At 30.6% G+C, this 16,948-nt stretch overlaps 1 protein-coding gene across 11 annotated transcripts in view; it reads left to right on the top strand.

The window, feature by feature from the left end:
• LOC145185513 (uncharacterized) overlaps nt 1–16,948 on the top strand; it is a 29,783-nt gene that overhangs the window by 11,948 nt on the left and 887 nt on the right. For 6 of the 11 annotated variants that reach the window (XM_080061477.2, XM_080061505.2, XM_080061442.2 and 3 more), the window contains 24 exons: nt 311–349; nt 718–1,368; nt 1,723–2,064; nt 2,250–2,432; nt 2,574–2,737; nt 2,970–3,312; nt 3,545–3,753; nt 3,852–4,192; nt 4,308–4,477; nt 4,591–5,473; nt 5,563–5,735; nt 8,094–8,298; nt 8,434–8,550; nt 8,745–8,956; nt 9,046–9,162; nt 9,242–9,504; nt 9,590–9,845; nt 10,055–10,123; nt 10,401–10,454; nt 11,900–11,920; nt 12,228–12,344; nt 15,871–15,957; nt 16,167–16,484; nt 16,662–16,806. In XM_080061477.2, coding sequence (XP_079917603.2) covers nt 311–349; nt 718–1,368; nt 1,723–2,064; nt 2,250–2,432; nt 2,574–2,737; nt 2,970–3,312; nt 3,545–3,753; nt 3,852–4,192; nt 4,308–4,477; nt 4,591–5,473; nt 5,563–5,735; nt 8,094–8,298; nt 8,434–8,550; nt 8,745–8,956; nt 9,046–9,162; nt 9,242–9,504; nt 9,590–9,845; nt 10,055–10,123; nt 10,401–10,454; nt 11,900–11,920; nt 12,228–12,344; nt 15,871–15,957; nt 16,167–16,484; nt 16,662–16,806 — 5,479 coding nt within the window. The remainder of the gene's footprint in view (nt 1–310; nt 350–717; nt 1,369–1,722; nt 2,065–2,249; nt 2,433–2,573; nt 2,738–2,969; nt 3,313–3,544; nt 3,754–3,851; nt 4,193–4,307; nt 4,478–4,590; nt 5,474–5,562; nt 5,736–8,093; nt 8,299–8,433; nt 8,551–8,744; nt 8,957–9,045; nt 9,163–9,241; nt 9,505–9,589; nt 9,846–10,054; nt 10,124–10,400; nt 10,455–11,899; nt 11,921–12,227; nt 12,345–15,870; nt 15,958–16,166; nt 16,485–16,661; nt 16,807–16,948) is intronic. The other 5 variants (XM_080061514.2, XM_080061486.2, XM_080061457.2 and 2 more) reach the window with 4 other exon arrangements.

The raw sequence follows: 16,948 nt of genomic DNA, 5'->3' as shown, positions 1-16,948 counted from the left end.
ATGACTAATTCTAACAGAAAACACTAATTCTTCTTTAACATGACATCTTTAAATAAAGTACACAAACAAAATTTATGACTGGATTTTTGTGAACTCTGCATGTTTTTATATTAAATTTGTTTTAATAAACTATTTTTTTTACGACCTAACTTTACTAAACAAACTGGAAATTTTTTGATTTTTTGTAATGCAGGTTCTTTTCAAAAATTTTTTCTTACTTACTAATGAAATAATAAATGTATTTGAGTTATTACAAACTGATAAAACAAAGATGTAATACTTTTATTTTTTATATTTTTTATTTTTTCAGTTCCATCAAAAGAAAGTGCTTCTTATCATCAAAATCCATGTGAGTTTTTTTCAAACATAAATATTTTTTTGAATGAATTTGATTACTAAAATATGACTTTCTACGAAAACAGATACTACTCACACAACAACAGAATTGCACAAAAAAACTGTTTTACTTATTACCAATACAGGGACTCTACACAGTATATTTAAAATACTTGAAGATCTCTAACACAATTCATTCAACAATTTACTGTTTCTTACGAACTACTAGTTTTTAATTGACATTCATGACATGTAACATGGAGTTTGAAACATTTTACATAACAAGTTAATCCTTGTACTTGTATGCTTACATAACAAACATCTCAACATGAATAGTAATGTTCACTTTTTCTTTAAGTTTGTTAAATATTATTTGCATAGTGAACCATGCATTCTTTGTGGAAAGTGCATCTCCACGTGACAAAATCCCATCTAAATATACCTCCACTAAGAAGACTATCATGCAAGCTGAAATGTTCAGAGAAAGTCCAACATCTGATTTAGATCAAAGAAAATTTACCAGTCAAAAAAATGTATTAAACAAAAATTTGTTTGAGAACTTTCCATCCCAAGATATAGCTATTACTCATCTAAAAGATGACAGAGATAAATCTGTGCTCATGGAATTCCCTAAGTCACCTTTCTCATCTCGAAATGTTATAAAAACTGGATTAAATGAAGTAAACAACCAGCCTTTGTATATGCGAAACTTTGTAAACAAGAACCTGTTAATGTCATTGAATTCAAACTTAGGTAATTCTCAAAATAATCAAAATGCAGCAAATCAAAACTTTAACAGAGATATTATAACCAGCAATTTTCCATATTCATGGAGACAGTATTCTAGTGCTGTTATCCCGAGTAACCCTGCTGCTCTAAATGATCCCCGGTTCATTCAAATGCCAAGTCAATCTTTATTCAGTAATCAAGAGTCTTCATTACTCTCTGCAAAGCTTGGAGCTGCGAGGTATGAACAAAATACAAAGCCAATATCTCGAAGTGCAATTTTATCAAACAAACACTTAGATAGCGGTATGTGGCAGTATGTTTAAGGTCAACTTTTCATTGTTTTTCATATTCATTCATTGAACCATTCAATGATGAACATTTCTCGTCTTTTTTAAACCTTTATTACTATTTTATTGATTTTAATAAAAATAAAAAAATTTAAATACTTACAATAGTGTTAAATATTATTATTATTAATATTTTTATTATTTTTATTATTATTATTATTATTATTATTATTATTATTATTATTATTATTATTATTATTATTATTATTATTATTATTATTATTATTATTATTTACTTTATACTCAGTTTTTATTACTATATGACTGCAAGAAACTCGGCCAATATAATGAATTGCTTAAATATATTTAGGGCCCAGTAATGGATGGAATTATCTTATTCAACCTGGTGATACAGTGACACCCTTATCACTAACTACGTCAGAGGTAAAAAAACAGCCAATAGGACAAGATGTTCGTAAAAATCTTATAAAGCAGCAGCCAGACCTTGACTGTGGGGATGATTGGGAAGGTGCCCGTGGAGATTTTGGAACATTTTGTTATAAAGAAATGAAAGTGAAGGCAACATTTGATGATGCGCTTGCAGAATGTCGAAGATTAAAGGGAGATTTGTTTAGTGTTTTAAATGCCTATGAAAATCGGTATCTTCAGGATAATATACATGAGAAGTTTTGGATTGGTTACCGAGATAAAGGTTGACAAGAAACAAGATCTTGCTTTTTTTTTTTAAGTTAGATAATAATTTCTTCTTCAGGCTTATGCCTCACATTGACATAAGCTGAAGATGTTGTATTACTGATCTTTTCAGATTTTCTTTATTAATGATTTGGAAATCTTTTTGTTTGTTACATTGTTTACTAACAAAAAGAAAAAATTTAGGTATGGATGGCAATTGGAAATGGACAGATGGTAGTAAGAGTATCTATACAAATTGGGGTAGTAATGCAGAGGGTAATGATGGTAAACGCTTTGATTGTGTTTATATGGAGGCTGATCAGGGATTGTGGAAGGATGCTCCTTGTAATAAGAAACAACCTTTCTTATGCAAAAGGAAAAATGAAGGTAAGATTTCAATTATTGATTTTTTAAGAGTATTAGATTTTTGTTTAAGCAGATATGGCATTCAAAATTTTTTTACAATATGTTTTGTAGTTAGTTAGGAAATCACTTGTATTGCTTTTTATAATTTTATGTTTCTTTTAGTTTGTCCAAAAGATTGGAAAAGTTTAAAACTAAATTCTGCAAATGGTTGCTATAAACTTTTTGAAAATACTTTGGGATGGGAAGATGCAGAGCATGAATGTGAGAAAAATCATTCTCATTTAGCAAGTTTAACAAGTGAAGATGAGCAGACAATGGTCTACCAAGTAAGTTTTAATTTAAAAGTTCATCAAGTCAAAAATTAAATAGTAAGCCTTTACTTGTCCAATTAATTTTTTATATTGTTACCAGTTTTTTGTCTTTTTCTTTTCTTGTCTTAGATTTCCTCATGTCTTTTATTTGTTTTGTATGTTTTTTTAACATTTGTTTTGTAATTTTTTTGATATTTGTTTTGTAATTTTTTTGACATTTGTTTTGTAATTTTTCCTGACTTTATAGGTACATTCATCAAAGTCCTTTTGGATTGGTTTTAATGATCGTGAGAGTGAAGGAGATTGGATGTGGAGTGATCGAGTGACCTCTTCATATACAAATTGGGCAGAAAAAGCTCCTACCAATGGTGGACTGAGCTGTACATCAATGGTTGATGGTGGAAAGTGGCATGATGAGCCTTGTGCAGAAAAACTGAAATTTGTTTGCAAAAAGAAAGGTCCTCGACCAGAGAAAATAGATGGAATGGATAGTGATGGAGTTTTACTCCCAGTTGCTCGTTTAATGTCAAGGCCAGAAACATCTCCTAGTCATATTTATGATGATATGGCAAAAGGTGGCTTACGACCTGGTTAGTTTTTTTAAATGTAAAAATATTTCAAACTACTTTTGTTGTTAAAACTGTTTTTTCCTTTGTAATAAAAGTTTCTGCTTGATGAAAAGCTTCTACTTGATAAAGATTTTAACTTATGGTTTTTAGTTTTAATTCAAGGAACTATTTTATGATGGCTTAAACCAAACTTAGACTCTGTGGAAATAAAATGGAAATCAAAAAGTATTAAAAAACACTTATGAATTTTTAGTAACTCCAAAGTTCTTTTGGCCGCTGTTAAAGACTAGTAAGTCTGGTATGGCAGGCAATAGACCCATGGCAGCTCATGGTGGTGTTAGAGTTGTTCCTGGAGGTGTTGCTTTAGATGGTGTTCATGGTTTTTTGGATGGGGGAGATTTTCATGGCAAATGTTTAGCAGATCCCAAAAAGTGCATTAAAGGTTTTACCATTGCCATACATGTGAGACACTTTAACTTCTTGTTATAAAGATAACTTAGTAAAAATTTAGATTAGTAATTTTTTTATTCAGACTGATATTGGCTAAATATCCTTTTCAGGTTTATTTTGATAAAAGTGTCCGCCAGTACAAAAAAGATCATTGTGTCATTGACACTTCTGGTGGAGGAAGAGGCTTTACAATTTATATCTCTAATAATAAACTTAACTATAAAGTTGTCAGTGATGAACAAACATGGCATCTACAAACTGATCTTACAGTGGAAAGCTGGCAAGAAATTGTTATGACATGGCATAAAGACAAAGGTTTATCAATATTTGTGAATGGTGCTTTTAAAGATACTGAAACTATTAGCAAAAAATCTGTTATAGTTTCAAATGGTCCTACACGCTTGATTATTGGTCGAGAAGACAAAGATAAAGGTCCATACACATGCACCAAGTCAGTTTTGTTTTCAAAGTTTAAATTTTAACACACTGTCATTTTCCTTATTTGTTAAACAACCAGCATTAACTAATCACACTTTTGTGTTGAGACTATACTATGTTTTTTTTAGAATGGTTGTAGCTTCAGTTGCTCTTTTCACAAAAATGCTTACAATTGAAGATGTGCCCTATGCATTTACTTATGGAGATACTGTGGTAGCAAGTTATCGATGGCTTATGTCAGGTGTTCAAGACTCAGTAGTTCCTGGTGCACCAGAAATTGAAGTGAAGAATACACCGAGTATACTACAATTTTTTGAAAACTCTATAGATTTCAAAATGTTTTTACTGTTGTTTAACAACTGATACTAGTATAATTAAAATTGTTTGTTAATTTTAATATATTTTTCTCAGCTGATATAGATGGAGGTATATTCATAGACGGAACAAAAAACTGGTTAGAGATTGATGATCTAGACCCATTAACTAGTGATGCTTTTTCTAAAGCTAAACATGGGTTTGCTATCAGCTTTAAAGTGAAATTTGACCAACGTGTACGAGATTACAGAGAACCACATTATGTTATTGACTCAGGTGGGCATGTAGGTGGAATCAGAGGAGTGTCAGTCTATGTTGTCAATGACAATCTTTACTTTCAGGTTATTGATAGTCCTGATGAAGATGTCTTAATTTGGAAAGTTCGTGTTCCTGTCTACACTGTTCGATGGCAACGAGTGATGATGAGCTGGAGACTTGACAAGGGATTATGGGTGTATTTAGATGGAGCTTTTCGTGGTTTCACAAAAATACCAACTACCTTACCAGAGGAGGTTAAAGAGTTACCAAAGAAGTTAGTTGTTGGTAGGAAAATTATAGGACCAGATTATGCTGGTGCACAATTTGCTTTTGGTTGTTTAGCAATTTATGGTAGATACCTTTCTCACAAAGATTCGAATTTAGTTTTTGGTGGAATTGATAACCCATTTCCTGGAATTATTCGGGAAGTGTGGAAAAATTTACCTGGAGAAAATATCACTGCATTAGAAAAAAATCCTGACTACCCTAACAATCCAACAACCATAGAAATAATAGAAAATTTTGATGCTCCATTTAATGTTGATAATGATTATGGGTCAAAGGTTAAAGGCTATTTCATTGCTCCTGAAACTGGAAATACAACTTTTTATTTATCCTGTAGCAAATCCTGTAAGTTATTCTTCAGTGCTGATGAAGAATCAAAGAACAAGACTGTAATAATTTCACTTGATAGACCAACTTGGCACAACCAATGGAACAAGTAATTCAGTTCAGCTATTATAATTGCTTTTGTTTTTTTGCAAATAGAGATAAAAATTGTTTTTAAATTTGAAAATTTATTTCCTTTAGATATGCCAATCAATCATCAAAAGAGATTTATTTAGTAGCAGGAAAGTTTTACTTCCTTGAAGCAATTCAGAAAGGTGTCGATGCAAGTGATTCACTTAGTGTTGGTGTTCGTATGCCTACTGGAAGATATCAAAGACCAATTAGCATTGAAAATCTCCAATGGCGTTTACCAGGTTACATTATATTTAAATGATTAACATTATAAATTAAGAAAACAATTTTTTATGTTATAATCAATATTTTTTTTCACTTGCATATTTACATTGTGGAACTTTAATACATTGTGGTGGCCAAAAAGCAAAAACCAGAATTTTGACCCAAGTTTTTGTCATCTTCAAATTATTGGCCAATTTGCTCAAGGTTGTTAAAGATTTCTTGTTCAATATTTTCAGGCTTGATTTCACATCTACTTGCTGTCTCTGAATTATGAAAGATTAAAAAGTCTTTAACAATGTCAGGAAGTTTGACATTTATTTTGTGTTTGTAATGAATCCAAGTATTTTCCCATCTATTATTGATATAACAAAGGTTAAATATTTGCCATTTGGAAAGTCCTTTACCTTGATTGGCTCTAAATCTTCCAATTCTTTTTCTACATCATATTTGGTTTTTAGAACCACATCCTTGCATTCCTTAATGAACTCTAAGATTAGAGGGTGACAAAATTGCTTACTCTAGCTCATCAAGTTTGTCCATAAAAAACTGTTTGTATCCTTTTTCAACATATACAAATGCAAAGAAGTGGTAGTTGTGGCTAACAGTTCTGATTTACTTACTCAGTAATTAAAAAATTGCTGATGGTTTTGGAAGTGTCCCGAAAAACCATCAAGCCCCCAACTGCTTAGAAGTATGAGCTCTTCAAAGTCTTTGTTTTTGGTTTTTAAATACTGAATATTTTTGGGTTGCATAACTTCCATGATTCTCTCAGTAAGTCTCATCAAGCTTGAAGTTTTTCTTTAACTCTTGATTTGCTTACTTAAATGTATTCATTCTTAAGAACACACCTTTTTTTAGTGTTTGCAACAGTTTTGTAACAGGGAAATTGTTTCTTGTCTTTGTTATGAGTTTTTTTGTATACTAATGCTCTCAATTCAGTGTTGTAAAAAACTCTAAAGCATTTTCTGGTGTCATTTGTTTGTCCTCCTGTGTTAAATTTATGTACATATGGCAAGAATCTTGTTGATAAATTTACTCAAATCATCAAAATCTTTTTTGGTTCTCCACATTTAGATTCTAATGTTGATAATCCTGAAGTATCAGATAATGCCGATTCTTCTTACTTTTTTGCAGTTTAAATACATTATTCAATCATTTTCCACGTTTTGACTTGAGCCTTGTCATCACACTATAACTATCCTTCCAATATCATAAACAACCAGCATAAATACTTTTTATGCTACTATTTAATACAGCTTTCTGGTATCTCAGAAAATTACTTTCAATTTCACATGATCACAAGCTCAAGTATTGTTTTCATTTGTACTCAAATGAGAATCAAAACAGTCAATTATATTTTTGATTTGAATTTTCATTTTACTTTGATTTATCATAGCTGGGAACTTGTAATATCAATTGTTGAATTTGTGCACATTCTGTGCATTTTATATTAGTATAACAGGTACATATCAGGTACTTTTTTGCGCCTACAGTAAGAAACCATGCGACATTCTTAATTACTTTTTTACATCATATTGTATATTTTTCTACCTGGCAATAAACTTTATCTTGTACATTTATACCTTACCATTATAGATAATACAACATTTTCAGATATATGCATCATGTAATGTTTTTTTTACAAGATAAACAATAGAAAAAGGAAACTTTTTATACCTGCGATGTGAGATCATTCAATTTCTTTAGCTATATACATCACATGACATGTTTGAATAGTAATCTTAAAAAACAAATTTCTTGAAACAGTGAATAAATGTGTAACTGAACTTTTGGCTGGAGTTAGAAAACATGTCAGATTCGATTGTGTCGTATATATCTCAATTAAAATATTCAATACAAATTTTTAAATGTACAGCAAAGATAAAATTTAAGATATTTTTCCATAAACTTTGATTTAATGAGAGAATTTGAAAGATATGCCAAAGAGATTTTATTTTTTAAAAGTGATTGTTAAAAACTATTCTTAATTGCGGTTCTAACAATATTTAGATGTTTGGGGAAAGTTCTCTTTTTTACCATACAAATACTTTTTTAAAAAAAGTCTTTAAAAAGTATGATTTAAAATTTTTATTCCAAAATTTTTGACTTCATCACTAAATATCCCCAAAAAGGTATAGCTTATAACATTCATAGTTTAGATTTTTCTTATTCAATGTGTTTTTTTAACAAAACTCCATAGTTAAATATAGAAATTAAAAATGTGACTTTGATTTTTGACCACCTGATTTTACACTGACATTTATTAACATTAGAAGTTTGGTTACTTAAACTTTTTTTGTGAATTTAAGAAATAAATAATAAAATAAATTTTCCATGCTTTGACTTAACTTTCTCTTTTTTTTTATTACTTTTAGGAAACCAACATGCAGGTTTAATTAGAGAAGTATGGTATGATATACCAGGTTATTCTATTGCAGATTTAACTTCAAACATTAACTTTCCATCCAAGCCATCCAGTACAGAGGTGTTAGATAAATTTGATGCCCCTTTTAATGTTGATGACAATTATGGTTCAAGAATATCTGGCTATTTCCATGCTCCTGAAACTGGTGATTACAGGTTGTTGCCTTAAAATATTTTTTCTTACATTCATGTTCTTTAATTCTTACAATTAGATATTTTTCAGCCACTTTAGTTTAAAAAAAGTTAAATAATCAAAAAGCATTAAAATTTTTTTTTTTTTGCCTTTAAAAGGTTTTATTTGGCAACTGATAGCAGTGGAGAACTTTGGCTCAGCTCAGATGATAGTGAAAGTAATCTTGTTAAACTGATCACTTTGAATGGTTGGACTGATCATAATCAGTGGCTTAAGTAGGTTTTTAAAAAGAAAAAGCTTTTGCATAAATATTTTATCCTTTAAGTAAAGTAATAAAAATTTAGATTTGTAAACAAATTGTAAAGTTTCAGAATAAAAGGTTTTTTTTGTGTGTATTTAAGTTCATGAAATTTTTTTTTAGTATTTTATGTGTTTTTTGAATGCTCAATAAATTCTTTTTAAATTTAAGATACCCTGAACAAAAGTCTGAAAAGATATTTCTTGTATCTGGTCAGTATTACTTTATTCGAGTTTACATGAAAGCAGATAAGCTGGGAGACTGTGCATCAGTTGCTGTTGAACTTCCAAGTGGTCATTTTGAAGGACCCATCAAAAAGAAGCATCTTTCATGGAAACTTACTAGCTCTAAAGTAGGACCTGGACCTAAAGAAATAATTGAGCGTATGAGCTTTTTTTCAGTCTTTCTTTTTTCTAAATACTTATAGTCTTCTTTGAACTTAGTAGATTTTTTTATTTATTTTTGTTTATAGCTTTGCCTAAACCAGTGGGGTTATTTGCTTTAAACGATGCATCAGTGAAAGACATTTTACTTCCTGGTGAAAATAAAATAGTACTTGGTGATGTTGATCTAACTTCAGGACCAACTGGTAAACTTATATTTTATACAGAAAATATTTCTTTTTTTAGGGTCCTTGCTAATAAACCTTTCAATTTTTATTTGTTTAGGAATCAAAGATGATGCATTCTTGTTTAAAGGCAATCGTTCTTCGTATATTGAGATACCAAATGATGGAAAATTAGATGTAAAACATTCTATAACAATGCTGGCAAATATATACCCAACGGGTGAAGATGGTCCCATAATTAATTTTAAGAGAGATGGGTGGGGAGTTCATTTATGGCAGTTTGGCAAGACACAGCTTTTTGTTAGATTTGTTACACGGGAAGGAAAAATGAATACCCAGCCACTGGGTACAAGAGTATTACAAGTTAGTAATTTACATGATTTTTTACAGATTAATTACATGATTTTTTAACTATTTTTTAACTAATAATTTTTATTTACTTCACTAGCTTAATAAATGGAATCAAGTTGGTGCTTCTTATGATAAAAACTCTGGAGTCGCACAGTTGTGGCATGATGGTAAAATGGTGAAAAGTAGAAATATAGGTCAAGTAGAACTTTTGACCAATGCCCCAATTAGATTAGGTGCAAGAGAAGGAGATGATCGTTTTTACAAGGGAAAAATTTCATGCATTCAGATATATGATAAAGCATTAAGTGCTGACCAAATTGGTGAAGTAAAACATTGTCCCAAGCAAAGTAAAGGTAACTTTGTTATAATGCTGCTATGCTTTTATGTGATATTAAATATGATACTAACTTAGAAATATATATTTATATTTTATTAATAGCATAATATAACAGTTTAACATTCATAATTTTTGCTAAAGTTATTAGTATATTATTTTAATAAATAACTCTACTTTTACACAAAATCAGAATAAATGAAATAATCAAACTAATATTTTGGTCAGGTTCTTCCATTGATAATGATGATTTAACAGTATTTGCACAAGGATCAGGGCTTGGTCCACGACTTGAAGGTTTTTATTTGCTTCATAACTGAACAACTAATTTTTTTACTAATAACAAATTTAACTTTTTAACAAACTCTGTGTGGCTCAAATTTGATGAAATTTTTTCAACTTTTTTGGTGTATTCTAGAATATTTTTTAGAACATTTTAGATTATTCTAGAAAGCAACTTTGTTATTGAGTAACATGGTCTCTTATGTCAATAGTCAAGATTTGTTAGAATATTATATTTTTAAACTATCCATTTAAAGAAGCTCAGGCTAGCACATTAATTTTTTTACTTTAGAGTCTGAGTCAGTGGAAAATAGAGTTGGTGAAGACACTGAAGAGGAACTTATCGGTATGGTTGCCATGGAAGCTAATCCAGCCAAAGATAAAGTTGGTCCGGAGAAAGAAAAGGAGGATTAAAAATTTAAAAAAATAAATCAACAAAAACATTTCAAACTTTTACGTTACAAAAAAAAAAAAAAAACAAAAAAAAAAAACGATTTACCAAAAGTTAAATTAAACTTTACAAATTAAAAAATACAAAACGAAAATAAAAACAAAAAACGAAAAAACATTTTACTTTGAATTTACTTTAAAACTTTTAGACTGAAAACAATAAAAACAAAAATTTTGACAGAACTCCGAAAACTAAACAAGTTATCAGACTCCTTTATTGACTCTACCAACCCAATCTTACGTTTTAGTTATTACATACTAATACATGTACCAAAAAATATCTTTCAAGAAATTTTGGGTGCAGGTTTAAGACATTGTTCTTCTTTATTGCCTTCAATGCAGTTAATTGATATAAATATTTAATTTAATGTTTATGTTTCTATTATTTTTCTTGGAATAATAAGTAAACTTAATTAAAGACAATTATTCAAACTCATGAAGGTTGTGAAAGAGGAACAATTTTTTAAAACGTAGACTTACTAATTGCTTTGGTATCCTTGAGGTAAAAGGATGCTTTTTTAAATGTTGTTTTTACAATTTTTAGACGTTATTTATTTAAATGGATATTCACAGTGAAAATATTTGATGTTTTAACTAGCAAAGGATTCTTTACTGATTTTCTATATATTCTGTTTTTTACTGAACAATGGGACTGGATGACATTACGTTACACACAGTATCCATCACATGAATAACATCATAAACTTTTTACAAACTGTATCACTTATTTATAAAGATACTGATGTCATATTTCAATCTTGAATCATTGACTGTAAAAAAAACTCAAAAAAAAATACTGCCAAAGATTTTTTAAAAGATTCTAATCCACGCATTAGAAAGTTTTCATTGCCTTTATCAACATTTCAGACAATTAATTGAGTTAATGTTTCAATCTCTGTAGCTCGGTCATATTCTAAAGACCAACATGATAAAGATCTTACACGCAAACAACCAGTTATTTCATTTTAAAATTGGTAGGGTTGAAGTGTCTTTGGTCATTACTTAAATTTTGTATCATTTGCACTATCATCAAATCACAAATAGTCAATGAGTCACAACCGCTGGAAAATGATGATACCTTTATTATTGTTGATCTGGATTCACTTTTATCTTCAGTTGAAAAATATATTCAGCCCAAAAGAGCAATGTATCATAGATGTTGGATGTTGATAAGGTAATGGGTAATAGGACCTTCGCATTCAGAAAGGCACATCACCTCAAACACACTTTCTCAAACACAATATACATAGGACATGACACATACGAGCACATATACGACATGTCACTGCGATATTTAAAATAGTTCTAACGTGCTTTTTTTTTTCTTTTATAATTTTACAGTTCAAGGAGAAAGAAGTAAAGGTGAGATGCAATGTTACTGTTTTGTTGAACTTTTGTTTGTCAAAAAATTCACAGATTTCATTCCTTCCATTCGGTTAATCGATAATAAGGAGTATTTTCTTTCGTTGAAGTTATTATCTCAGTTTTTCATAACGTATTTTTTCAGGATTGTGAGCTAGCCCAGTAAGCACACAACGTTGAAACAACGTTGAAATAACGTTGATCGACGTTGGTCAACGTTTTTTCAACGTTGTTTCAACGTTGTGTGCTTACTGGGAGTATGATTAAAAACCTGCATTGTTTTATTATTATTAGCAATATGTTTTAGTGACTCGATGTGATCCGACCCCATGTCTAAACAATGGCGAATGCATAGATGACGACAAGAAAATTGATGGTTATAAGTGTGTTTGTACGAGTGATTTTACTGGAAGACACTGCCAAGGTAAATTGAGCTGTCTCTTCTCTTATCTTATCTTATCTTATCTTATCTCTCTTATCGAATGTTTTATTTTACTGTTTTAAGTTTTGGTTTTGTTACGAAGAGGAAAGAGAAAAAAATCTCTTCTTCATATTCTATATTGTTTTTAAAAATATTTTAATTTTAGCCAATTTAAATTGTTTTTAAATATTTTTAATTGCAAGAACTCCAATTTTCTTTACCATAAACTTTTTTTTATTATGAAATTTAATTTAAAAGTTAATTCTGTTTTTACATTTAACAAATAAGTCGATAAATGAAAAAAATTCTCAACAGTCCTGGTTCGAAATTTGAGTTGGTTCGAAAATGATTCTAACTATTTTCGAAACCAAAAAAGTTCGAAATTTGTAAGCTCAAATTAGATTTAGTTCGACGCAGGCCCTATCAGAGGGGGGGCTACACGGGCCATTTGGCCTAGGCCTCGACCTAAATAGGGGCCTCCAAATTTTTTCGGAAATTTAATATATTTTTATTAAATTGTGATAACATGAGCAATTACATAAAATTTTAATCAATGTTGAGACAATATTTTAATATACTTAATTAGTTGATTATTAATACACATAATTATTATTTTAATTAAATTATTTGTGTTGTATTAAGTTTGTTCTGATATTTATTTTAATTCAGTCATTAATAATTGTTGTTTGCAGCAAGATCGAAAACTTTTAAAACTAATGTCATTGCTAAATTTAAACATGAAGAGAAAATTTGAAAGTGGTGCATCCAAAAGGCGAAAAAGACAAAAAATTGAAGAAGAAACAAAGAGCCTAAAGTCAATAACATCATTTCTAAGACCACTGGAAAATCAAGCCAACCCAACACACGGTAAATCAGATATTGAAATATCCGGAACTACATCTTCTGAAAAATCAATGTTACAACAAAACAAAAATCCCCAGATAGATACAAATGTGCAAGACATCTCAAATACAACTTGTGTCTCTGAATCTGGAATTACAAATTTAGAAAGCTTGGAATCAAATTGTTAAAATTCATTGATTCACCAAAGTAACAGTCAGCAGAGGGAAACAAATTTGCAAGCCATCTCAAATGATAATTGCAAACAATATTCCACGAGATTCTTATAACCACGCTTTTCCTACTCGTCTGAGATCAAAAATTCTTCCCAATGGTGAGATATGCACAAGAGATTGGCTTTGCTGGAGTGATGTGCAACAGTCATTCTATTGTGCACCCTGCTTTCTTTTGAACAAAAGTGATTCCAAGGTATCCACCTTTTCAGAACAGTTAGGTTGGAATATCACCAGGGGTTGGAGAAAGTTGAAAGACCGAATACCAGCACATGAAATGTCTGTATTACACAAACAAAACTATGTCAAATGGAAATCAGCCAGTAGAGCAGCCATCAGAAAAAGTTCTATTGATAATTTACTAATAACAGAATTGTCAACTGAAACCAGTAATTGGACAAAACTTCTTGAGCGCCTTTTGAACGTCATTCTTTTTCTTTCTGAACGTGGGCTTGCTTTATTTGGTTCCAGTCAACACATTTATGACCCTGACAATGGAAACTTTCTCGGAATAATTGAGCTCCTCAGCAAATATGATCCAATTTTATCAGAGCATGTGAAAAAGGTCCATGAATCTCAACTGAACAAAAAGCGCTTACAAGTTCATTATCTGTCCACCCGGATTCAAAATGAATTTATTGAACTCTGTGGATCTTTTGTTCAAACCAAAATTATTGAAGAGATTCAAAACACCAAATATTTTTCAATTGTTGTTGATGCAACACCAGACTGCTCTCACAAGGAGCAAACAACTTTCATTATCCGTTATATAAAAATTGATGGATCTAAATTTTCCATTGAAGAACGGTTTCTCTATTTTGATGATTACTCAAAAAAAACTGGAAAAGAAATTGCAGCAAGGATTCTTCACGTTCTAACTTTGTTGAACATAGATTTTAAACTGTGTACTGGTCAGGCATATGACAATGGTCCAAACATGGCTGGAAAATACAAAGGTGTGCAAGCAGTTTTGCTAGAAGAAAACCCAAACTGTATGTTTGCCAGCTGTGGAAATCACACTTTAAACCTTGTTGGTGTTGACTGTGCTGAATCATGCAAAGAAGCAATTCTTTACTTTGGAATTGTGCAGCAAATGTACAATTTCTTCAGCAGTAGTCCACAAAGGTGGGAAATTCTCAAGCAACATGTACCTGCTTCACTACATGGTATTTCCAAGACCCGATGGTCAGCAAGGATTGAAGCAGTAAAACCAGTTGCCCGTCACTTGAATTCACTGAGAACAGCTTTAAAAGAGCTGCAATCTCTCAATCTCACAGTATCAGCTCAGTCAGAACTTCAGTCCATTCAAAAGTATTTGTCAAAATTTGAATGCATTGTAATGTCATCTTTATGGATGAAGCTCCTCGCAATGATTCACCAAACCAATCTTATAATTGAGGCAAGAAATGCAACTCTAGATGTTGAAATGGAAAACATTAAAAATCTCATGAACAACATTCAACAGATTCGTGAAAAATGGGATGCTGTTCTGAATGAGTCAAAATTAATTGCAATGAATATTGACATTTCACCAGAATTTTCTACCACTCGAAAGTTGAAAACACAATTTGATTCAGAACAGCACTATAAAATCAATGTATTTTATGTAATAATCGGCTCTATTCTAGCAGGTCTTAAACGTCGATTTGAGTCACAACAACAAATTTGTAGTATTTTTGGATTTCTTTGGCACTTCAACAAGATGAGCAATGAAGAACTACTCAGTGCCACAACAAACTTTCAAAAAAAGTACCACAAGGAAATACTGTCTGATATTTCTGATGAGATAATCTTTCTGAAACAAATTTACTCCACAAACTTTACATCAGATTGCAAACCAAAAGAATTGTTTCAAGAAATATTAGAACTTGGACTGTCTGGTGTTTTTCCTAACATATCAATTGCTTTGCGAATTTTTTATCAGTTTGCCTGTCTCAGTGGCTTCAGGAGAAAGGTCTTTCAATGTGTTGAAACAAGTAAAGAACTATCACCGTTCAACCATGGGACAAGAACGCTTGAATGGACTTGCAATGTTGAATATTAACTGTGATATTGCAAGAAAACTCGATTTTTCAACAGTTGTCAGTGCATTTGCAAAAGCAAAAGCAAGAAAAGCATTTTTAAAATAAAAATTATTACTAATTTGCTGTTTTTTTATTTATTATGCAATGGCAGTTATTTTATGGTAAGGGCCTCAAAATTTGTAAATGGCCCGGGCTTCACTCAGTCTCTGAAAGGGCCTGGTTCGACGAATCGTTAGAAATTTATTGTTTTAGTTCGAAATTTAGGGCTTAGGGTCAGGACAGCTGATTGTGATAAAAATCTATCGAACTTACTTCTTCGAACGATCCTCTACATAAATTTTATTACATAAGTAAAATTAGTATAATTTTTGAACTTACAAACACCGCTCAAAATGTTGAGACGTAAACTCAGTTTCGTATTTTTTGTTTCAGTTTCAAAACCCGCTGCAGAAAATCCTGTAATGAAAAGAACAGTCGTCTCTTCTTTTCAAAAAAAAGATGAACAATCGAAGAACCTTCGTATGTTAAATATTAAAGCATAAAGTTATCATAATTATTAATTGATTTTGTCGTTATTTGGTATTACTATTGCGTATTATTGTTTATTTATAAAGTTTGAGCATTTTAATGTGGTTTTATCGTACAGCTATAGAGAAGGGCTTTTTACAGTCAAAGGTTATTTAGATAATAAATAAAATTTTGTACTCTACTTTTTTTTTATTTGGCAGCAACCAGCAAACTCGGAGAAACATCGTTATTATATCAAAATATTGGCTGCTATAAAGACGACTTGTTGAACAACGATCTAAAAACAAAGGTAGCAACAATAAACGATCTTACTCAGGATCACTGTGTTCATGCTTGTGCCAAGGAAGATAAATCATTTGCTTATTTTGGTTTGCAAAATGGCGATTCGTGTTTTTGCGGCGCAAAGTACGGAAGATACGGAAAGATTGCTGACAGTTTTTGTAACAAGAAATGTACCGGTAACTCTGAAGAAAATTGCGGAGGAGAGCTTGCAAATAACTTGTTCTTCTATGGGCAGAGTAAATTTATTACATAAAAATTTGATATTAATGTTAAACAAAAATTTTCATTTCATCATGATATTTAAGTTGATATTGCTTGGTTTAATGCTTTATCATGTTATTTATTAATTAATTTAATATATATTTGTGCTGTTTGTATTATGTCACGTCACTTAACATTGTGCTTTTTTGTAGGTAAAAACTACACCGTTAAAACATTCACTGGGAAACAACAAGGTGCTGGTACTGATGCCAAAATATATGTCGAATTGCTCGGTGAACGTGGAAATTCAGACTTCAGGCAGTTAGATACTGCGATTGATAAATATGAACCAGGAAGGTATGAATCGTAATAGTCTTAAATGTGTTGATTTTTTAACTCCATATTTTATATATTGAGATATTTGCATTATAGTATTAAAGTTTTTATAAACAAAAATTAACTTATTGTTAGCCTTTGATTCCTTTTGTTTCTTACTTCA

This window comes from Hydra viridissima, unplaced genomic scaffold, assembly GCF_058129835.1.
Source record: "Hydra viridissima isolate aposymbiotic clone 2 unplaced genomic scaffold, HvirCarnegie_v1 scaffold_2, whole genome shotgun sequence".
NCBI classification, from domain to species: Eukaryota; Metazoa; Cnidaria; class Hydrozoa; order Anthoathecata; family Hydridae; genus Hydra; species Hydra viridissima.
Note: the sequence above shows the minus strand (reverse complement) of the source record. Positions and strands in the feature narration are given on the sequence as shown.